Source organism: Mixophyes fleayi, chromosome 4 (genome assembly GCF_038048845.1).
Source record: "Mixophyes fleayi isolate aMixFle1 chromosome 4, aMixFle1.hap1, whole genome shotgun sequence".
Taxonomy (NCBI): domain Eukaryota; kingdom Metazoa; phylum Chordata; class Amphibia; order Anura; family Limnodynastidae; genus Mixophyes; species Mixophyes fleayi.
In genome coordinates, this window is record NC_134405.1 from 36,016,778 (window position 1) to 36,041,892 (window position 25,115).

The following is a 25,115-nucleotide window of genomic DNA, read 5'->3' on the forward strand; positions in this document are numbered from 1 at the left end:
TTCCAAGATGAAATAATCAAAATTTCTTAATTATGTACAATCCATTGTCAACAGCTTACAAACAACGTGTAAAATGTACATTCATATAATTTTGGTATAAAATATATTTATTTTTTCAACAGGTGGATTAATGAGCAGGATTCCCTCTAGCAGCAGAAGAGGACACCCATAGAACGACATTCTATACTGAATATCTGAGTCACCCACAAGTCATATCCACTACAGAAGTCAGCTCTTATAAAACTTGAGGATTTACAAAAGCTATTTTCATTTTCTGAATAGAAGCAGCCTTCTATAGCTTGTAACTTAATAAACACACAATGAGTCTCACAGGACAGAGGCCATATCAATGCTCTGAGTGTGATAAAATGTTTACACGGAAGTCAAACCTGATCATACACCAGAGGATTCACACAGACGAAAAGCCATTTTCATGTTCTGAATGTAGTAAATGTTTTAGTGCCAATTCAAAATTAATCCTACACCAGAGGAGTCACACAGGAGAAAAAATGTTTAGTTGCTCTGAATGTAACAAGTGTTTTACTCATAAGTCAGATCTTGTTACACATCAGAGGATCCACACAGGAGAAAACCCATTTTCATGTTCTGAATGTAGTAAATGTTTTAAACAGAAATCACACCTTATTAGTCACCAGAGGATTCACACTGGAGAGAAATCATTTTCATGCTCCGAGTGTAGTAAATGTTTTAAACAGAAATCACACCTTATTAGTCACCAGAGGAGTCACACTGGAGAGAAGTCATTTTCATGCTCCGAATGTAGTAAATGTTTTGGGACCAATTCACACTTAATCCTGCACCAGAGGTTTCACACAGGAGAAAAACCATATTCATGCTCTGAATGTAACAAACATTTTCGTACCAATTCAAAATTAATCATGCACCAGAGGATTCACACAGGAGAAAAACCATTTTCATGCTCTGAATGTAACAAATGTTTTAAACAGAAGTCACACCTTGTTAGACACCACATGATTCACACTGGAGAGAAGCCCTTTTCATGTTCTAAATGTAGCAAGTGTTTTAACACTGATTCACACCTTGTTAGTCATCAGAGAAGCCACACAGGAGAGAAACCATTTATATGCTCTGAATGTAACAAATGTTTTAAACAAAAGATAACACTTCTTACGCACTAGAGAAGTCACACAAGGAAGTCACTTGTTTCCGAATAGAGCATGTATTTCATAGACAAGTTAACTTGTTTAATCATTATAATATTCACAAAGGAGAGAATCAATTTTTATTTACTGGATGTGGCAAATGTTGTTTGTAAAATCAAATATTTTTTAGACTGGAACGTCTAACATTGAGACTTAGGAATTTTTCCCCTGGGATGGTCTCCCTGTAATTGAGAGCAACTGTATACCAACCATCAATGACAAAGAAGTCCCAAGGTGTCATGTGGTTTATTAAGATACTAATGAAGTTGAATGTTTTTTATTATGTTCTTATTTTAAACCAGTAGCACATTTAAAGTGTCCATGTCACTTACACACAGTGGAGGTAATTTACAAAGTGCATTCGATTCACTCTGCAAACCGATTAAATAATCATGAGAGGGACTGGTAATAGTGGCTACAACCATATCTCTATCTTCGTTTCCTCCCACTCCCCTTTTTGATCCTCTTCAATCTGGTTTTTATCCCCTCAACTCCAATGAAGCCACCCTCACTAAGGTCCCATCTAAGTGTTTTTTCATCCTGCTTATCTTTCTAGACCTCTGCACAACTAGACACCATTGACCACCCTCTCCTCCAGCAATCCCTTCTCTTCATTAGCTTCTGTGAAACTGCCCTTATATGGTTCAACTGCTACTCACCATCTACTCCTTATGGGTCTCTAGTTCTGTCTCTATTTTCCCTCCTCTGCCACTACCTGTCACCATCCCCCAGTAATCTGTTCTCGTCCCCCTGCTCCTCTCCCTCTATAATTCTTCCCTCTGTGATGGTATCAGCTCCTTTGGCCTCCATTACCATCTCTATACTGCTGTCATCCACGCAAGTCCCTCTTTCCAAGTGTTTTCTTTATGTTATTTTACAGGGTATAATAGTGTAAGCTTGCTGCTTGTACGTATACAATTTTATTGCTCACGTACATTTTATTTTATTTTGCTGGTTGTCAAACTCGTTCTAGTGCCTTAGAAATAAAGGATTTTTTGAAAATTCCATGTGACGATTATTTGTCTGTCAACCCTTTTATTACATTGTTTGGAGTTCAATATGGAGGTTTTAAATGTATCCAATTTAAAGTATAGGATGAGACGTAATCTCTTCCAGCTCTGAGCTGGTGCAAAACTCAGGTCCTTATGCAGACTGGAAATGGTCGTGCACCTTCCACACAGCAAACAACAGCGAGAGTGCGCCGATGGCCATCTTGAACCGCAAAATGAAATTTCGTCTCTGCAAAACAATGTGCACTGTATGCTTACTCTGTACTGTGTACAGAACACCCTCACTCCTCCCAGGTCCTCTCCTTGCCATGTACAATCTTCAACAAAGTTGAATGGAAATAAATAGGTGCACATTGGTTCTCAATATTAAAGGATATTAACTTTTAAAACGTAACTTTTATTGTTTAGATTAAATCAGCGATATATAAAAGTATATATTCAATAAAATCAATGTGTGTAATTAAAAGTGACTGGGTGCACCAGGTAACTTGCCTTAATATAATGGGGAGTATAATATATAATAGAGTTAGAGTAATACCCACATTTCATATCTCCAAATACATTGGCTGTGAATAATCTCATTAAATGCATATATGATAATGACACCAGTGTTATTCACTATTCTCTTGATCAGCTTTAGTAATACACGGAGATGATTTGCTATCTACCTAGAGAGGCTCTACACTAACTAGGATTTGTTGGAGCGAGTCATAGTTTCTATTTTACACATCTGATGTGGATGGTCTCGTGATTATATATAGCAGTAACATTAATATTACTCGCTAGTCTCTCAATTAGCTCCCATTCATCTTAGATACATATACCCCATCAGGTAAAAGATAGTCTCATTTGTTAGATATGTAGTGGTAGTGCCAGTATTGTTTGTTATACTCTCAATCAGCTTCCAGTTATGTAGTGGTAGTGGCGCCAGTATTATTAATTATACTCTCAAACAGCTTTCAATTATACAGCGGCGGCTAACTATCTGCCTACAAAAAGCTCCAGAATATCTCTGGTTTTGCTGGAGCAATTTCTCGTTTCTTCTTTCCCCTAAGGTCAAGTATAATCTAGTGCATCCAGCGATAGAACGACTCACGTTTCGCTGTGTGCTTATTCAAGGCAAGCCGAGAGACTGTTCTTACAGTTAATAAATACTGTCAGTGTGGGGCTAACCTCATGACGTGAGGGTGTCTCCACCTATCAGAAAGAGTGTTATCAAAGTGATTGGCATAATATACAGCCAATCTCTGATGGTTACAATCCCAACTCCTCCCATTCGGATTTCTATTGGTCCAAATGCATTGCATTGCCGATAATAAGGAACGGAATAATAAATAAACTTAATAATACGGCTTAATAATACGGGATTTACTATAGTTGCTACTAGGTCTAGCAGATCTTAATCATAGATGATCAAGTAAGCCATAATTAATCACGATCACTAAAGATCAGTGGGTTAGATCTATATATTGTTTTTGGTGATATAGAATTCAGATATGTACCATAATAAAATTATGAATCAAATTAAAACAAAAAAGAAAATAAAGTGAAAATAATGTGCTATGATGCCAAAAAGTGTTGAAGATAAGGTATTAAAGTATCCAAATGAAACTATAATAAGGGATTGTTAGATCCAAAGTGAGGTAAGTGATGATGTGACTAATATTAATAGTGTGTTATTTTGTTATAACATATTCATTAATTTGTGCAATAATTGTTAATATTTTTGAATATTTTTATATTTAATTTTTTTAAATTAATTATTCATTGTTTTTTATTTTTATTATTAATTAATATTTAATTTATATATTATTATTTTATTTTTCTTACATTTTTTACATTTTTAGTTTTTATTTATATTATTTAATTTATTACTTTTCATTTTTTTGTTCTTTATATTAGTTTTATGTGATATTAAGTGACAAAAACTATATTATAATAATAATGACATTTTTCTTATTTTAACAATTACATAAATTCAAATTAAGTATACTCTTATATATGTTTCCCTACAAGACACTAAATAGTGTAGATTATATATAATTGTAACTAAATCATTAAGAGTTTATTGAATTTTTATATATATAACTCATTATGTAACTATAGTTCCACCCAGATATATTAATATTGGCAGTTAAAGTCAAATAAAAATTCTGTATAATGGTCCCTTGCATAATTAATTATGGCTGCGGTTCCACCCAAATGTATCAGTATTAGCAAATGAAATACAGTGAGGGTCCATATGATAATCCATTTGGATCTAATTATATCACTCCATCAATCAGAGAAAAGATGTATAATTATTGTTGTCATTTAATCCCTTAGGATTAATTGTCCCCATTAAAAAGATTATTTTCGCGTCATGTTTCAACAACATCTGTTTAATATCGCCACCTCTAGTTCCAAGATTTATTTTTTCCATTCCATAAGTATTTTGCGTTGTTGTTATGTGCCTTTAAGAAATGTCTGGCTACTAAAGTTAAAGTTTTCATTCTCTTGGTATCTTGTTCGGCATTCCAAATGTTGCCTACATGTTCTAGCAGTCGATGTTTAAAAGGTCTGCTAGTCATCCCGATATAGCTTAACTCACAAGGACAGGTGAGACAATATATGACACCTTGTGTGTCACAATTAATAAAGCTTTTAATGGTGTAACGATTAGCAAATTTGTCCACAAATTCGTAGGTCTTCTTTGTATACTTGCAGGCTTTACATTTCCCACAAGGGTAAAATGCAGTTATTGTTTTCTAATTGTCATCTGTTTTGAATTGTCCTGAAAATGACTATGTACAAATAAGTCACGTAGATTCTTCGATCTCCTCCAGCTGGTAAGTATTCTGTTTCCCATTATCTCTTGAAGATCTGGATCTAATTTCAAGATGTGATTATGTTTTTGTAGGATAGATTGAATTTGCTGCCACTGATTGTTGAAGGTACTAACAAATCTAATGATTGTATTTTCTGATTTATGTTGTCTTTGTGGAAGGATTAAAGAATCTCTTTTAATAGTTCTAGTTTCTCTATATGCTTTTTTGATCGAATTATGGCTATACCCTCTTTTCAGGAGTCTTTCACGTAACTCCTTAGCTCTTTTCTCAATAGTAGCTAAATCACCACAGTTTCTTCTCATATGGAGAGATTCTCCTTTAGGGATACTACGAATTGTAGAAGGGAGATCAGAGCTAGATGCGTGGAGAATACTGTTTGTTGCTGTTTTCTTCCTAAAAATGTCACTAGAAAGTTCTTTCTGATCTGTAACGGAAATTGTAAGGTCTAGAAAGGTTATCTTGTCAGAATTGATGTCAAAAGTGAGTTTAAGATTAATTTGATTGACATTCAGATGGTTAATAAATCTTATGAGAATCTCATCTCCTTCCCAAATGAGGAATATGTCATCTATGAATCTTAACCATAAAACAACATGCTGTGTGTAGATCTCATTTTCGGTGGTGAACACTATCTCTCTTTCCCACCCTACAATGAAGAGATTGGCATAGCTTGGGGCACAAGTCGTCCCTATTGCCGTGCCCCTCACCTGTAAGAAGAATTTGTCATGAAATGTAAAAAAAGTTCTTTGTCAGGACAAATCCTAATAGGTTTAGAACAAAGCTATTATGTTCATTTCTCACTTTGGACTTAAACAATTGTCTGGCAGCTTCTAAATCTTTTTGATGGTCAATACTAGTGTATAGAGCCTCCATATCACATGTACATAACCAAGTGTTCTCATATACCGTGATATGTTGCATTTTACTAAGGACATCTAAGGTGTCTTGTACAGATGAAGGCAAGAAGAATTCAAATTCTCTCAAATAGGTGTAAACATATATACTAGCTTTCTCCGTTAGGTTGTCTAGACCTGAAACTATTGGTCTGCCGGGTGGTCTTCTCTCATTTTTATGTACTTTTGTAAGTACATAAAACGTACCGCTGCTTCTCACACTAATGCAGCTGTATTTATAGTTCTGTAGAAGCAGTGAGGTGATATTACTGAGCAGATCGGACACTTGCACAGGTTCCGTCAAAATTCGCTGAACAAAGCTGTAACTATCCTATTTTGCCCTCTTGTGCTCAGTTACTTCTCCTTGGGAACCTCCAATTTTATTACTTACCTCCTTTGTCATCCACCTTAAAAAACTTACTTTGAATCTCTAAAACCTTCCACTTCCTTATTGTCACGGATCTCAAACAGAAGTACAGCTAGGAGTCACGAATTTGGTGAAAACACTCAGTGTTTATTTGCAGAGAGGTATTAACAACAGGTAATAAGGAGCAGTGATAAATACCAGGTTCCAGCTGATGCAGAAAGTAGCATGAATGTCCAGCAACAATCAGGTAAGGACAACAGGAAATTACATCAGGATTGGACAACAGGAAAGGACATCACAGGATGGGACAACAATAACCAGCCCTGTGTGCTGGGAGTGACAGGTATATAAAGGGAAAACCACACCCAGGTGCATGGGATAATTGGTGAACAAGTTAACCCCTAAGGCAAACAAGAAAGGCATAATAGCAGCACCTCTGGTAATCAGAGGTACTGCTGCAATACAATTCAATAATAGGACACAAAGGGCAGGAGCTGCCCTTTGTCTTCTGGTGAAATTTGTTTTTCCCATTATATATGTATTACTACTATCTTATGATTACATTTATCCAGAACATATTACACTATTTGTATTCCTTTTCTATTTGAATGTATAACTTTTGATCACAGGAACTAAAAGTCAAGTTTATAGAAAAAGGGTACAATAGGGAAGAACTAGAACGAATGAATGAACAAGTTGAGAAGATTAATAGAGATCAATTGCTTATCCCTAAAACAAAAGATAAGAATCCCAAATATAAAGACTTGGGAATCCCATTCATCTCCCAACATTGCTCACACTCAAAGGAGTTCAAAAAAATCATAAAAGGCCATTGGCCTATCCTCATGAGAGACCCGATGCTAAATGGGGTCATTCAACAATATCCCAAGTTTATATACAGAAGAGCTCCCACCATCAAAAACCATGTAGTAAAAAGTTGTTTGAAACAAAAACAGAAAATGACCATTAAATCACAAGGTTTTTTTAGGTGTGGAATGTGCCTATCCTGTCGTACAGTTAAGGGGAATGGGAAAAAATGTGAAGAAGTAAGATCCTCTGTTGCAGATTACGTGCATAATATAAAAGATTTTATTACGTGTAATACTACAAACTGTATTTACGTGGTGGAATGCACTTGTAATAGACAGTATGTTGGGAGAACATCTAGAAAACTTAGAGAACGATGGAGCGAGCATATTAGAAACATTAAAAAAGGTTATGAACAACACTCACTATCGTTACATTTTAAGGAACATCATAATTGTGACACAAAAGGAATAAAAATTTTCTGTGGGATACAGAAGATATGGGGAGATTGGAGAAAAAAAGACTCAGCAGTACAGCTAGCACAAGCAGAAATGAGAATTATATACCATATGGATTCTCTTATCCCTAGGGGTCTTAATAAAGATTTTGAGACTAAATGGTTTTTAATGTTATTCTAATATACAGATTTTCCCCCACTATATGTGTGTTATTTAACAGATTCTGCACATTTTCTATATATTTGTTTTAATATCTGTTTTTTATTCTGTTCATTATGCCTAACATATATGGAGGCTTGGCATAATATATTGCCGTTGGTTTGCATATTTTAAATAGGGTGTGTATTCTATTGATTATATTAAGGATATGTCCATATAGATATATTGCATCATGGATTGTTATGGGTACTGATTATACACCACACCCGTGGATAAACTCAGTTCCTTCCTTTTTAAGCTTTTGAGACCATTGGGATATGTGTATTTTATTGATTATATTAAGGATATGTCCATATAGATATATTGCATCATGGATTTTTATGGGTACTGATTATACACCACACCCGTGGATAAACTCAGTTCCTTCCTTTTTAAGCTTTTGAGACCATTGGGAATTATAGAATATGTCTTTTTATATATGATTTCATACATATGTGCTGTTTAGACTATTTAAGGTGATTGATATTATTACCTTTCCATGTAGCGTATATCGGATGAACCGCCTTAATTCACGGGCTCTACGAGAATTACTTTTATGCAGGTCATACACAACACCTGCAGATAAGATTACCCATTAGTATAAATAGTAAGGAAGAACCCACCCTCCATAAGCCTTGAGAAAGATCCATACTGAATCGAAATGCGTTGGCTGGAGGTTCACTGTGCATATCCCTTACCTTATATAGCTGTTCCCGTGAGTTGCCGGTGATTCTGAGGACATATATATATTGCATATATACCATCTTATGCTGGTACGGGTACATCGGATGAGAGGAGCATTTATTGTATTTTATGTATGTCTATTTTTTATTGAATAAACTGTTTTATATAAGAAGATAATGCACTATTAGCATTTCCTTATATCCCCCGTTTCATATCATATGCGGTGGATCTATACTATGGAGGATTCGCTATACCTGAACCGAGGCAAGTGATTGCGGGATACATACATATATTTCATCTACTGAGGTCATTCAAGGAAAAGAGTGATTTAAATACAGAGGATCGTGGATCGATGAAAGAACGGGAGACGCGACCACTCCCCCTTCTGTCCGTGTCTGATGATTGGGTTTGCAATAGAGGGCGTCATCCTGATCGCAGCTCGTGGAGGAGTTCACGGCATAAACGGAATGTCCGTAGGAGAGTGATACATGCTGATGTACTACCTATTTCTGGTGAGTACATCTCCCTGAGGGGGATTTCTTTTCATAAGGATCCGGATGAAATGTATCATCATAAAGAAGAGTCATACACTGTGAATTAAACGGCTTTCAAGAGCTGATTTTGTTTAAGACTATTTACTAACTGTTATTTCCGTGAATAGCTTGTATGTTACGATATTAGGCGCCGTTAGTTATGACACGATATCTGACAGAATGTTTGTATGTCGGCTGATTGGAGGTTTTTTTATGCAATCATCAGGCCAGTGTGCAGCTTAAATATATGGTAATTCTTTACAGACAGAGCTAAATATACTCTTATTTTAAAGAAAACAACATTTGAATTGCATTTTCAAATAGAACAGTAGACATTTAGTGAATAATTTAATGTTTACAAAAGATATGAACAGCTTCTGTTGATTAAAGACAGAATATCAAATGGATACATATAAAGCACAGAAGATAATCTGACTTCAGAAAACATTATGCATTGTAGCGCTACGTGGGAGAAACTTAATTGTCCTTAAACATAAATCTAAAAATAGAGTAAAAGCAAGTTCTTGTGCACAAGACCACAGAGAGAAGGGGGTGAGATAAATGTATGGGTCACATTAAGAATGAACCATTGTAAACCTGTGACTTAATGGTGTGGCGGAGAGGGAGAAAAATAGTGTAGTACAGAGTATATACCAGGAAGATAGGGACATGGGGCCTGATTCAATAAGGATCTTAACTTGAGAAACTTCTTATTTCAGTCTCCTGGACAAAACCATGTTACAATGCACGTCTTCCAACTCCCTCTTTCAGGTTCCCCGTGGGCCAAAGATGCCAGCACAGGACACGTAGTGTGGTTGGTGGCTGGCCCCTTTCCCAAGACCAGACTCCTTTCTTTTTAGTGGCCGCGGTCACCTCCTTCTCCCTATGTGTGGCCACAGAGGTCACATAGCTGTCTGCCTCTGGATGGAGAGCCTTCAGGACAGATCAATAATATTTTGATGCGACAACATGTGGGTGGTCCAGGCTATTAACAATATGCCTCATCCTCCCCGACTATTTGGTTGTTGCTTCATTTCGTGCTGCGATGTTTGCATTTTAATATTGTTTTCCGTGCTGTTTGTTTTGGGGGTTGAGAATTCTATAGCTGACTCCCTGTCCAGGTTTTAGTGGGATAGGTGTAGAGGGCTGGCGCCCCATGCCACAGTTACCAGTGTGCCATGTCCCCCTTATGTTTGGCATATGGTCTGTCTGGCTTAGCATATCAGAAAAATCCCTGGCTCTAACCACGCACAGGATGTATGGTGCAGTTTGGAGAGACTGGTTGGCTTTCAAGGACAGCGAGGTAAAGGGCTGCAGCACTGTAGGTCTGCCATTATCTGGGACTGTTTCCAGTGGGGTATGTTTAAGGGTGCCATGTCCACAGCCTTAGTGGGAATCTCCATTTACTCTAACTTACAGGGTCAGTGTGATGTTACTAAGGGTTTCTGGTTCGGAAAACGTTAAAGGGAGGGGCTAGGGAACAGCTGGTAGCGGAGGATAGTCAGAGGCCCATTGATGAGTCCATGCTAGCTGATATGAGGGCATGTTTGGAGGGTGTCACCACTGGCTACTTTAAACTGGCACTGAGCCAAAGGAGGGGGTGAAGAGGAGGCACTGGAGGCACAGATAGGCACTGCTTTATTTATTTGTAGTGTTTTACCAGATCGGTGCTCTGTTATTTTCACGCCACCAATTTTTTTCACGTTTTGGAGGGAAAAAGACCGAAAGTTAATGTAAGGAAGAACTTTTTTTTTTTTTTACCAAACGAGCGATAGATGCATGTAGTAATCTTTCAACATGGTGGCTTAGTGGTTAGCACTTCTGCCTCACAGCACTGGGATCATGAGTTCGATTCCCGACCATGGCCTTATCTGTGTGGAGTTTGTATGTTCCCCCCATGTTTGCGTGGGTTTCCTCCGGGTGCTCTGGTTTCCTCCTACACGCCAAAAACATACTAGTAGGTCAATTGGCTACTATTACATTGACCCTAGTCTGAGTGCGTGTGTGTATGTGTGTTAGGGAATTTAGACTGAAATCTCTATTTGAGCAGAGACGGATGTGAGTTCTCTGTACAGCGCTGCGGAATTAGTGGTGCTATAAAAATAGCTGATGATGATACAGTAAAATAATTTAAGAGATACAACAGATAAATAGAATGCTGTTTACCTTTTTATTAGAATATTAAATTAATAGCACAATGAGAATTATAAACGGACAGCAAATCATAACAGCTGTCTCTGATTGATTGGTATTTGGGAAAACAGCTGATTGGAAGTAAAATCTAAAATAGACATTATTAGGTGTCTACGGTTTGTGCTAATGGTATTGGGCAGTAGAACTATTTCTTAGTAATTACAGAGAAGTGTCCCCAGGTTAAAGTATGTTGAGGCCTTTGGGGGTGAGTATGCCTAGGTTGTGTGTCTAATTTCCTTTTTCTCTTGAGAACTAGGCCATGTAGTGCCCCCCCCCCTCCCAGATTGTATTACTTTATTTCTACCTATGAAGGATGATACAAGGTCATCATGGCTTTGATATTTTTAAGGTTAATCTTAAAATGTTGGTAAATAAAATGCAACTGCTATAAAAATGATCCACCACATTTATCTCCCTGTAATGACGGGTCTCGTATCTCTTTGACAACTTCTTCAGACCAGGAATGTGATTAATATGTAAAACATCAATCCCTCTGGTATTGTCTGGCCCAGAGAACACAGTCTTACCGGTCATCCATACTGTTTCAATCACACGTGCAGGTTGAATTAGCACATGGGTATCCTCCATGTGAGCATTAACGCCACGCCAAGGCGTCAACCATTGTTACTGAACATTTACACACCTTTCATGTCTCCTGTCACTGACTGAGTCACACACTGCTCCCACTGCATTCTCCACTACACCCTTGTCACTCCCCCAGTTCATATACATAAACAATTTTGGGCAAAAAGCTAAGACACGACAATGGAAGTGTTCTAATCTGCTGTGTTTGTGCTTTCTTTGCTAGGTATCTGATGTGCTCTGCAGTTCTCGTCTCCAGATTATTGTTTGGCCCACGTACGAAAGGCCACATGGTCACTGTTGGAGGCATACAACTATAGTTCTGGATGTTATTTTTTCCTTAATGTTGTGTTTTTAGTGGTAGAAGTGAATTCTGTTATATATTGAGTGCTTTTGTTCTTTGCTGTTTTGCAGGCAATGCATAGTTGCCTACATCTGAGTCTGTCCTGAATCTAGTGACTATTCGTTGCTGCGTGAGCCAGCTCTGGGTACAAGTGAACCATATTGATGTTCCAGACACACATACAGATTGAATTAGCACATGGATAGCCTCCAGGTGAGCCATAACACCACGCCAAGGCTTCAACCATTGTTAGACCCGATCATAATGTATCCAGTTCTAATATATGGATGTTATTCTGTCATTGCTAATGTAGAGGTACGTGAGAAACATGTCATTGTATTTGTATAGACTCCCATCCCTCTTCTGTATAGATGAATCATATTGTAAGCCCTAACCGGCAATATTCATCTCATTAGATTGTGATCTCCTACGAGCAGGGCTCCCTCCCCTCTTCTGTATAGATGAATGAAATTGTAAGCGTTAGTGAGTAAGATTCATCTCATCAGAATGTATGCTCTGGAAGGTGAAGAAAACCCCGGGAGACATTTCATTTTTCTCAAAGAGGGAACAATAATTCCTCACTGACTCCACGTAGAGGAATTATTTTTCCCTCTTTGAGAAAAATTAAATGTATCCGGGGGTTTTCTTCACCTGCCACTGGATCTATAGAGCAGTAATCCCAAAACAAGATCCCAGGAAGCCCCAAACATAACCAGAACAATGGCTATTATTACAGATATATTTGGAGAATTGGTTAAAATGACTGCACCTAGATATTTGTGGTTCCCTGGGTGCTAGCAGTTTTTGTTAATAAATAAAATTTTAGCAATATTTCATTTGCATCACTGCATATTGTTAAAAAAAAATTTTTTAAATAAACTTTGTCTGATTCTTGTTTAAAGTAAGCTACACACACACTTAAATACAATTATCAAATTAGGTATAGCTAGGTAACTAGTTGGTTATCAATGGGTTTCCATCAGGGGAGGTAATGATTGTGTAAGGATGCATAGGGCTCTGGCCACACCTCCGGTCCCATCAAAGCCTGATTCTGGGGAGAGTGACTGTGAAAACTAATAGTTTCTTACTGGTCTGAATGGTCACCACCATAAGCCAAGACTAAGGGGTGCCCATAAGAAGCACATGCACAGTGGCCCTGGAGTCAGGTTGGGTATGGGTTATCGGTGTTGAATATTCTGAAACCGAGGACTACTCCAATAAAAATCCAAATCTGTAAAAAAATGATTTAAAGAAAAGCAGACTTACCTGCATCTCAATGTTGGAGATGTCCGATGGGCGAAGGATGCTGACCGCAAGTGACTCCGACTACTGAGGTGTCCGTCAGGAGACTTTAACATCATTGCGACTTCTATCCCTTTTAATTTAAAGCGGCAATGTTGGTTAAATGTTTAAACACTTAAACAATGTCAAAGCGCTTTAAATTAAAAGGGATAGAAGTCGCACTGACGTTAAAGTTAATTGGAGGAGTCCTCGGTGTCGTTATGGTGGTAATCGTAAAAATGATTACCACCGCTGGAGTCCTATTAGAGGCCCTGAGTACTACGGATACAGACTGCCAGCTGATATATATACACGAAGGAGGCTTGTTGCTGACCAAATCACTGGGTCAGCAGGACATGAGCTGTCCCCATGTCGCAATACACTTTGGTGCTATCTCATGTGAGGAATTCTGGGAAAGTGGTTTACTCTGCAAAAATACCAGAAGGAAATAAGAATGGAAGGAAGGATCACATGAGTACAAGTTAATAATTATGAATACAGGTACAGTTATGGGTTCTTTTACCTGGAAAACCATTAAACAGATAATAATAAAAAAAATCAGAAAGGAAGACTGTAAATAATTATTGCTATTTGGTGATAAGGTCATGCACACAGACATGATCAGAAAGTGTCTCCTTCAGTTAATGTGAGGAGCTCTGCTTGACAACTCTCATGAGAAGAGGAATGTCAGGGGTAGTAACTGGAAAGACTGGGGTCATTTCTATTTATAATATATAGTATATTTAAGGAAAAATGCTCCAAAATATAGAGAGAAACCTTCTTCAGAAAGCATAGTCCCTGTATTTTGGATAATAGATCGGTGATAAATGATTTCTCAACCACTTGGTCACAGTGAATTGACCACACTATGGGTGTGTGTGTGTTAGGGAATTTAGATTGTAAGCTTCAATGGGGCAGGGACTGATGTGAGTGAGTTCTCTGTACAGCGCTGCGGAATTAGTGGCGCTATATAAATAGCTGCTGATGATGATGATGGTGACACAAGTGTTGTTTTCTGGTGGTGCAATGCAATACATTTTTTCTATTCTTCTCCCCTGTCCCTCTCCCCTGTCTCCCTGCACATTCTTCTCCCTGTCCCTCTCACATTTCTCCTCGCACCATCTTCTCCCCTGTCCCTCTCCCCTGTCTCCCTGCACCTTCTCCCCTGTCCCTCTCCCCTGTCTCCCTGCACCTTCTTCTCCCCTGTCCCTCCCACATATCCCCCTGCACCTTCTTCTCCCATGTCTCCCTGCACCATCTACTCCCCTTTCCCTCTCACATATCCCCCTGCACCTTCTTCTTCCCTGTCCCTCTCACATGTCTTCCTGCACCATCTTCTCCCATGTCCCTCTCACATATCTCCCTGCACCTTCTTCTCCCCTGTCCCTCTCACATGTCTACCTGCACCTTTTTCTCCACTGTCCTCACATGTCTCCCTGCACCATCTACTCCCCTGTCCCTCCCATATATACCACTGCACCTTCTTCTCCCCTGCCCTCTCACATGTCTTCCTGCACCATCTTCTCCCCTGTCCCTCTCACATATCTCCCTGCACCATCTACTCCTCTGTCCCTCTCACATATCCCTCTGCACCTTCTTCTCCCCTGTCCCACTCACATGTCTCCCTGCACCTTCTTCTCCCCTGTCCCACTCACATGTCTCCCTGCACCTTCTTCTCCCCTGTCCCTCTCACATGTCTCCCTGCACCATCTACTCCCCTGTCCCTCTCACATGTCTCCCTGCACCATATTCTCCCCTGTCCCTCTCACATGTCTCAGTGCACCATCTTCTCCCTGTCTCCCTGCACCTTCTTCTCCCCTGTCCCTCTCACATGTCTCCCTGCACCTTCTTCTCCCCTGTCCCTCTCACTTGAGAACATGCCACAAAACTTGCTGCTTTGGAGATGCTCTGACTCAGTCGTATAGTCATCACAATTTGACCCTCGTCAAAGTCGCTTAGATCCTTACGCTTGCCCAATTTTCCTGCTTCCGAGACTTGAACTTCAAGAACTGGCTGTTCACTTGCTGCCTAATATATCCCACCCCTTGACAGCTGTAATTGTAGCAAGATACTCAAAGTTATTCACTTGTCAGTGGTTTTAATGTTGTGACTGATTTGTTTATGAAGCATTCAGCACTTACATGACCTGTATGGCCCGCCCCCATCAGTCAGCCAGCGACTCAAAGCTTTCAGTCTATAGCTGACCTTCTCCTCTGCATCAGAAACTTGAAATTGCTCATCATGCTAATCTGTTTAAAGTATAAGATGATGCAGCAGTAGGGATCAACCTGAAATAGAGTACCCAACACGGCCAGCCAACCAAAGATGTCTGGAGCTGCAGGAGAGACAAGCATAACATACACTATACTAGAGACTGTATATAGCAAAAAGGTTGAGATGGGATAGGGGTTATAGAGCGATTGGGTCTCATTTATAGTTGAATGCAATGTTGCAGGCCAAATGTAAAAATAGGATACACCTGCGCATTTGCCTTCCTACTTGTGTATTTTGAATTGCACATATCTTAAAATAAGATAAATTTATTTAGTTGAACATTATCTCCAGACAACACAGAGCCACAACTAGCAAAAGTTCTCAGGCATAGAATAAATGTCATATCAGCCCCACAAGATTAGTGGCACCAATCAGGCATTGAAAAAAAGCTGGTTACCCTCCTTGTACCCTTCTCTGCCAGCATATGAACCAGAGAGGGATTTAATAGATCACACTTGAAGTCCCAAGAGTGTGTTGAATTAATTTTCAGAATAAATCAATATTGTCCAGTCCAATTGTAGATTTTGCAATAAAAAGAGATTTTACTTCATTTTAGATCTTAAGTTACATAGTTACCAAAGAGAGAGTTCAATTCCCATACAGCCTGCAGACCCATGATTTCTTGGTAGAGAGTGTGTTTCCTCTGTTGGCTGCAGAACAGCTTAAAAACTTTTATAATGGTGGGTGTGTTTACAAAATGATGTCATCACAGAGGTCACATGGATGGTTTACAATGAATCAGCATTAACTTCACGGATCTACTTTCTTAAAAGAGATATTTGCACAAGATGTAGTTCCTAGCTTTTTCACAGTATTTTACCAGCAATTCCTCAAAATAGTAATATGTATTATAACAATAATATATAATAATATTGCAAATCAGGTTGCTGACAATAAATGTTATTTTTATCATTTATACAACTTTAACAGTCCACTCTCTTGTAGAACCCAAAACTACAATAATTTTAAAAAGTGTATTAAAAATAATAATAAAAACATTCTTCCCTTGATTTTACCATGTAGTGCTTAACCCAATTTGTCCTAACCTAAGTATGACCCTTTCCCTGTACCAGATGTTTCTACTAGTATGTATTTCACCATTGATTATTCTATGAATTTCCGTTTTTGTCTTTTTTATATATATTACTACATATTTCAGGAACAGATCAGTTAGAACCACTAATAAAAGTTTCCCCAATGCAGACATATTTTCTTTTTGATCAATTTCTTATTTTGGTCATCTGTTCAACCAGTGAGATATGCTCAATATATCATCCCAAATCTAATCTCTAAACTAATGAATTTCATTTAAATTTGTGGACAGAACAAAAGAAATTAACTGGACTTCACTTGTTACCTTTTTAAAACCTTAACAGCATTTTCAGAATCACTATCAAAACCACTTTCTGTGTTGAAAATAGATGATGCTGGAACATATAGAAATCAATGAGGAGGAAAACAAACACGTGGTGGCCACCATGTACGGCTAATGCTTCTTCACTGATTCGCTTTTCTTGCACCAATCAATCTTTCACTTCCTGGAACACATTCTCAAGCTGTGGAAGTATTTCTCCCTCTTCTGCTTGGTCTTTTGGTGGCTTGGTGTTCTTCTTACAAATTGTAGAGTGTCTCTTTTCACAACGTTCAGTAATGTGGTAGCAGTCTTTAACACCTGGTAATATCCTTCCCATTGCTTTATTACACAACCAAAACAGAGTACATTTCTACTTGTAATAGTCAGTGGTTCACAAGTCTGGGGAGAGGATCTTCAAAATCCCTTTTTTTTCTTTCAGTTGTTTGACTTATGGTAATCAAATATTTGACAGTCACTTCATTGTTACAGTTCAAATGTCATTACATGTGGCTGCTTCCCCAAACAAAAATGTTTTAAAAAAAAAATGAAAAGTTAGATAGAGGTCTGAAAGTGATTATGATGCTGTGCAAAACCAAAAGATAACCCTCTGGCCACAGCTTGGCTCAGTCATTACTTTGCTCAATTCTAACAGCAGTACCTAATATATATAGTCAATAATTGATCATAATTCCCTTGTCCTTCATTAAACTAAGGTGCATGCTATCTTTCTTAAAACAATTAAATCAATACATTTTTCTTAAGGTATTAAAACAAAAAACTAACTTTAACCCTTCTAAACAATCTTACTTTTATCCCTCGCCTAATTTACACTGTTCACAATATATATCCAGTACTATGTTATATAAATCCGGATGTAATCACATGTAAAGACATAATGATAACCTTCTGAACTAAATTGTAATAGAACATCAAGATATGACAACCTACTTAACATTTTCTAAATCTATTATACAGCAAAACATTTTACTGATCAGGTCTACATAATGAATCCTTTACTTTATATATATATATATATATACCACTAGACTATAAAAATATACTGTACTATATACATACGTTTTCACAAATCCCACACCCTACATAAATGATGAGAAATTCTAAGGCAGTAATCTGTGCGGGCAATATCACAAGTGACAAAGATGCAATCAGATATCTACTCAATAATTTCGAATACAAATATAGATCGTCCAGAATGTGTCTGTGTGCATTTTGTTGACTATTGTTGACTCAAAGATATACATATAATACAATTTTGAATTTAGTTGTGGTAATACAGATACATTTTTACGATTCACAGTAATATTTGATTATAGAAGAAGAGACAAAATGTCTTCAAACTCATTCCACTATGCAGAGATAAAACAAACACGTCTGCCTTATTTTGCTTCTGACACCAGGCAGATTTGAACAACTCCTAATTAAGCTATATCTTATCCCTGTCAAAAACGTCTAAGAGAATATTTTCTTTCATTGTTGTGACATCATGATGTCAAACTTTGGCAAGGTAAGATGGAGTCTTGTCATTCGTCCAAAAATCGCAGATTTTAGCATATTCTTATTACAACTTTTCAAACCCCCCCATTTTTCTCCTAATATCTATTGGGGAGGAGAAAAACAAACAACAAAACAAGAATTTCAAATTTATATATAATAGAGAAAAAATATGAGAATTCATAATACACGTTATTCCTTTACACATTACACTAATATCATTTTCCCAGGACACGCATACTATATATGTGGATTTTCATTTAGAACATTTGATAATGACAGTTCCCCTACAATCTGTTTTATAAACAGTTTAACTTGTAAATAATCCTTACGCACTAAACACTGGCGCAACTATATTTTGTTTCGATTTCAAGATGTGGCCATATTTCTAAACAATAATTTACCTCTAATTACAACTCGCATGAGTTGATTCTACATATTTTAGCATTTACAATTTTTGTACTATTCACTATTGTAATTACTGTTAACCTCTTTACTTGTAGCCATGCTTTGTGTACTTAACTCAGATGTCCCAACTTCCTGATGGTCAACCATAGTTTTGGGGCTGAGCCGTGCACTGCTTCTCCCCTCTGCTCTGGTCGGCCACTTTGGCTGTGAAGCACAAGGCTATTGTCGGACGCATACTGCCAAAAATTAAAACACGCAATTATGTTTAAGTCACAATTTTTTTTTTGTGAACTTTTTTTTAAATTTGCTTTAAACTTTCCTGCTTGCGCTCGCTTCATTTTGCTGCGCTACCGTTCGCTTTGCATGCTATCCTGCTACATGCTCCCTTGAAGTTGCCACAGTTTTAAACAGTCATCATTTTCAATTCTCACTTTTGTTGATTTAATCAACCGTACCTTATCTCTAATATTATTAAACACCTCTGAATCAAAACTACCGATCTTTGGAAAAGGTCTCAAACAATCCTTGGTCATCTTGACCCATTTGTCGCAAAACGCCGTTGTGTATTGTTATGCACGTTTTGTCGCTATCCAATAACGATTGTCGAATCTCGATTTGTGTTTCCAACGCACAAATATTTATTCTCAAAAAGTAGCAGAATAATTCAGGCGAAATAATAATAAGCACAGCCGTTACTTAACGCAGGCGCTCTGGATCCAGTGAACAGTCATTCAGGTCTGAAGTCTGTGGTCAATGTGACTGAACACTAGATGAGAGCTACTGCTTATATGCAAACAGAAATACAGTGAAACAATGCAGATGTCACTCACCGGACTATGAGTGCTGCTTCTCGTGTGTTTAGGAACCATGGCCGTCCGCCATCCTGAGGGTCTGCGCATGTGCAGCCCTTTCAAGCCTTCAGTACCTGTTCCTTTTCATTAATTGGCTGATCAGGCAACACTCCCTATTTAAAGCCCCTGAGGTCAATACCTCGTTGCCTGATCTTGGAGTCTCATTCCTATGAGCCTCTGAAGGTGTTCCTGTGTTTCCTCGTGTATTCAGCTTCAGCTGATTCCTGTTATTCTTTTGTGGTTTCCAGACCACTTCAACTCTCCTGTGTTCCTCGTGTCTGCAGCAGCTGATTCCTATCCGCTGCCTCCGTTGTGTCTACAGAGTTTCCAGACTCACTACAACTCTCCTGTGTTCATCGTATCTGCACCAGCTGATTCCTATCCGCTGCCTCCGTTGTTTCTACAGAGTTTCCAGGCTCACTTCAACTCTCCTGTGTTCATCGTGTCTGCACCAGCTGATTCCTATCCGCTGCCTCCGTTGTTTCTACAGAGTTTCCAGGCTCACTTCAACTCTCCTGTGTTCATCGTGTCTGCACCAGCTGATTCCTATCCGCTGCCTCCGTTGTTTCTACAGAGTTTCCAGGCTCACTTCAACTCCCCGGTGTTCATCGTGTCTGCAGCCAGCTGATTCCTATCTGCTGCCTCCATTGCCTCTACAGAGTTCCAGCTCATCTCAACTCTCCTGTGTTCATCGGGTCAGCGCTCCGCTGCTACCATCTCTGCTACTGGAGTTCAGACCGCCTCAACTCTCCCGTGTTCTTCATGTTCCAGTTCCTTTTACTACTGCTTCCAGAGTATTGCCTCATTCATGCTGGTTTACTTGCCGTGCGCTGCACCAACTTGATTACCGCTCCCACCTTCCAGTGGTCTCTCCTCCTGCCGGCCTACAGCCGTTCAGGTATCCCTGCACATCTCTATGACAGCCTGCTCTCCTGAATCACGGTATGCATACTTCTCATTGACTTTGCTTGTGATTGCATATCTAGCTGGACTGAGTTGTGTTCTCCTCCGGAGTCCTTTATCCACTGAGACTATCGCTACCATTGACTTTGTTTCCTATTTGCCTGGATTGTTATTGTGACTTTGTATACCTTAGCAGTGCTGCTCTGTTATTATTTGTATTGTGATATCATCGTGGGATCAAGTCCTGTGTGCCCATGTATACTCTGCATAGCATTCATCTCCTCGTGCTCTCCTCACATATATATTTCAGTGGTACAACTTGCTAGATGCAGACCATTGATTCCTGTTCCCTGTGACACCAGTTTCCAGTATCCTCTCACATAGCAGTGGTACAACTTGCTATCTGCAGACCACTGACTTCCCTGTTATCTACCTCCACCTGGATTCCATTCCTTCACCTAGACAGCGGTACAACTTGCTATACGCAGACCGCTGACTCTCACTGCCTCCTCGTTACCTCTGGACATTCCTCCTCACTATAGCAGTGGTACAACTTGCTATACGCAGACCACTGACTACCCTCACGTTTCCTTGTCCATCTGGTTCCTCGTGTACAGTTATATACTCATTACCAGTGCTGCTAGTCATAGACTTTTCCTGAGCATTCTCTCACCATCTGCTGTTCTTCCTGTTCCGTTGTCACCCTGCTACCAGAGTACCTATTACCACCTATATTACTCTGGTAAGCCACCATCTGGTGATTTCCTGGGTAAAGACTCCTAGTGCCCGTGACAGCAGATGGTATGGCTTGCTTCTATTGATCCAGGCTTCAGGAAGGTCCATGGGGTTGCAGATCATAGGTTAGTTTAAACTAAAGAATCCAAAAGGGGGGTTATCTCACCCAGACTCCAATTACAACTAGTCTATTAGCATTTTATAGTCAGCATCATATTAAAGGTTTATTCCCTAACATCAATAACTAGAGTATGCAATGTGCGATCTCTTCGCCGAATGCACCAGACAGCTGTTGATGTCTGGTCATGGGGATTAATATGATATCAGACATGACACATTTCCTTTAACCTGAACCATATGTATCACTAATATGCATAAAACTCATAATATTACACATAAATACTACTATATTTCGACATAAATAACTATGTGTTGCATCTACGATTAATGTGTACTATTTACAAATGTGTGTGTTTGTGCGAATGTATACAAAAGGTGTAAAAGCTGTTATTGCCACGTGTTGCGGCTGGATACGCCCTTGCACGCCGTAGCGTGCTCTACGCATAATTTCAGACAATGACAATCAAGTTTGCTCGATATTAATTGAAATGACTTTATCCAATTTGCTGACTTTGACAGTATGCACCATACTTCTTAAACATAAGAAACCTCGCCGAACCAATCGGTCCTTCTTTAGGCAGCACACCATCAACCATCTCTAGCATTTGCTTAGCACCCATTGTGAAAATAACCTATTTCTCAACGCTACGCAACACAGGCCTCATTAACTGTTCTCCTTTCAAACAGAGCCTACTAGAGACTTTACCCGTAAACGACTTCACAGGCTACGTCCACTCACCTCCTAACACAGAAATATCAACGTGAACCACAGGAATATCAGCTCCTCGATACCCTGCCTCTTCAACAAATCTGCTGAGTATATTACTGAACTGGTAGCATCAGCGTTTACCCGCCTTGCCAGCGTAATTCCTCCCACAGCTCCACCCAAGTCACAATCACGGTTACACAATAAACCATGCGGTCCGATCACACCGCTTAGAGATACTAGCTATCGCTAAGCTTTGTGATTACTATTGGGGAGTGTGTCTCAAAAGCCTCTTTAACTGTTCTCCTTTCAAACAGAGCTCTTGCTGCCACTATACCTGCCGGCAGCAACCATTATCCCTGTCTTTTTCAACAGTAAATCAACTTTCACTTCAGAATCATACAGTTTACAAACACATAGACCTTAGTTTTCTGCGCAGAAAATACATTTCCCAAACAATAGTAATATCTTTTCAGAAGCTTTACCAAGTGATTATACTATGCATATATAACAGACTATGAACACAACTGTTTAAACACGTGGCATCAATACTGGAAGTACACATACACAATGCAGGAAGTACATATGCGCTATGCAATGCAATACATACTAATGCTGTGTACAGCAATCACATTAGGACTATTTAAACCAATATTACCGCTGTCCCTTTAGGTACACTCAGGCACCACCGATAGACTCTCAAATCAGGAATTTGGTTTATCAATATTAGATTTAATAAAAGTATAGAAAGATATGTTCCTACCTTATCCACTCTCTGTGGATAAATCGAATTCCCCAGGTCCCCACAGTAGGGCGGTTAAAAATAAATTTCACTCAACCATATAGATCAAACCCCAGTGGAGCTGTTAGAGTGCCCCTATACACCACAGAAGGTTAATACAACATTCTTAACTCCCAATTTAATTATAAGCCAAAGGTTCTGTCATTATCAAACATTTATAATTATTTAATATTTTTATAAGCAGGTTCATTCTAAAATATATCCGGAACTTACTCAAGGGAAAGGAAAGAGAACAGATGAAGAAAACTAAAAATAAACATAATTTGGACATTTTCTGTGATATTCAATTGGTTTGCACCATCTTACTATACCTGTTTTTTTCATAAAATAGCAATATATATATATATATATATATATATTGATAAAATACTAATTGAACATATATATATATATATTCAATTAGTATTTTCCTTTTAATCATTAACACACTCATATGCTTTGTTCAGATAATAGTTCTATCAATATATCTCTAAAATCACACTAGTATACTGCATTCATACATCTCATATATTTATATGTATCAGGCATATCACAAACACTGTATCTCTGCACAATTTGTAATTTCTTAAATCTGTGTGCTCAAACCTTAAAATTAACTAAGTGATAGTCCTTAAATCCTGTTGGTGTATCCTAAATGAAGTGAGAGAAAAAACATTAATAAAATATAATCAGTATATTATAACAATTTGAACTATATGTTTCAAACTAGTATCTAAATTACTTGTTTTAAAACCAAATAAATCAACAGCTTGTCTCCTGTAAAAAAAATAAACATTTGGCATTGGATCCCACCCTGTTTGGCTCTCTTGGGAACAAAGAATGAATAGGTTAATGTTTATTAAGTTAGCAAACAAAAACAAAAGATACCTTGTAACTTAATCTATATGCACAGCCTTTTGTTGAATCCACAAACATATGTTAAATACTTTGGTGTGGAAGGAAATTTTCCCATGAGAAAATACACTTGATTAACATTGAAATAGACAGTAGACTAAAATCTTAATAATAAGATAAGTTTTAAGTAAAACAATTTAAAATCTTGGAAAATGCTTTTATCAGATATGTTAGTAAAAGCTTGTTAATTTAAGACTAAACATGACTTTATAATATTATTCTCTCACTGTATGTCTATATCTATAATTTCACACTTGCACACACGTGACTATTTGTTCATTTGTTGGATATAATCTACCAAAAACATTATATAATTGTTCATAAATATTTTAGTATCATTCTAAACGCATTTATATTTATAGTCACTAGTATGCTTGCAAAATCATAGTTATATAACTTACAACACGAACCTATGACCATATGTACTGTAACTACTTAAAGTGTATTTAATAAACTAATTCATAGCTGGAATCCTTGGCCTCTGTAACAACAAAAGAATACATTTTTAGTTATACAAGAGTATTTCTAATCAGATGTTAAACACATACAGTATTCAAGATATCTGTTCACTCATAAACAGTCCATTGTGAATTTCTGAAACTATTGGTCTGCCGGGTGGTCTACTCTCATTTTTATGTACTTTCGGAAGTACATAAAACGTACCGCTGCTTCTCACACTAATGCAGCTGTATTTATAGTTCTCTGGAAGCAGTGAGGTGATATTACTGAGCAGATCGGACACTTGCACAGGTTCCGTCAAAATTCGCTGAACAAAGCTGTAACTATTCTATTTTGCCCTCAGTTCCTTTTCCTTGGGAGCCTCCAATTTTATTACTTACCCCCTTTGTCATCCACCTTAAAAACTTACTTTGAATCTCTAAAACCCTCCACTTCCTTATAAGTCCAGGACCCAACCAACCTCAGTGTATCCACCAGTATGATCTTACCCTGCTACTTTCTTGATCTTCATACTAATGTATACAAAGCGGAGGAAAGTGCTGTTTATTATATGTAGAGGCCCACTCTTATACTGGGAAATATAAAAATATAAAACTTATATAATTCTTTTGGTAATATTAAAATGTTCAATCCCCCCACTGAACATTAATTAGTCTAAAAGCAGCAACATAATTTACAATTGATAGTCAAGAAGGTGTATCAGAAAGAAGAATAGTGAACCATATAAAAATGCCAA

At 38.1% G+C, this 25,115-nt stretch overlaps 1 protein-coding gene across 1 annotated transcript in view; it reads left to right on the forward strand.

Annotated features, from left to right (window-relative positions):
• Window positions 1-25,115, forward strand: part of LOC142150607 (uncharacterized) — a 50,811-nt gene that overhangs the window by 13,966 nt on the left and 11,730 nt on the right. The window contains exon 2 of the mRNA XM_075205807.1: window positions 334-1,099. Within this exon, the coding sequence (XP_075061908.1) occupies window positions 334-1,099 (766 nt within the window). The remainder of the gene's footprint in view (window positions 1-333; window positions 1,100-25,115) is intronic.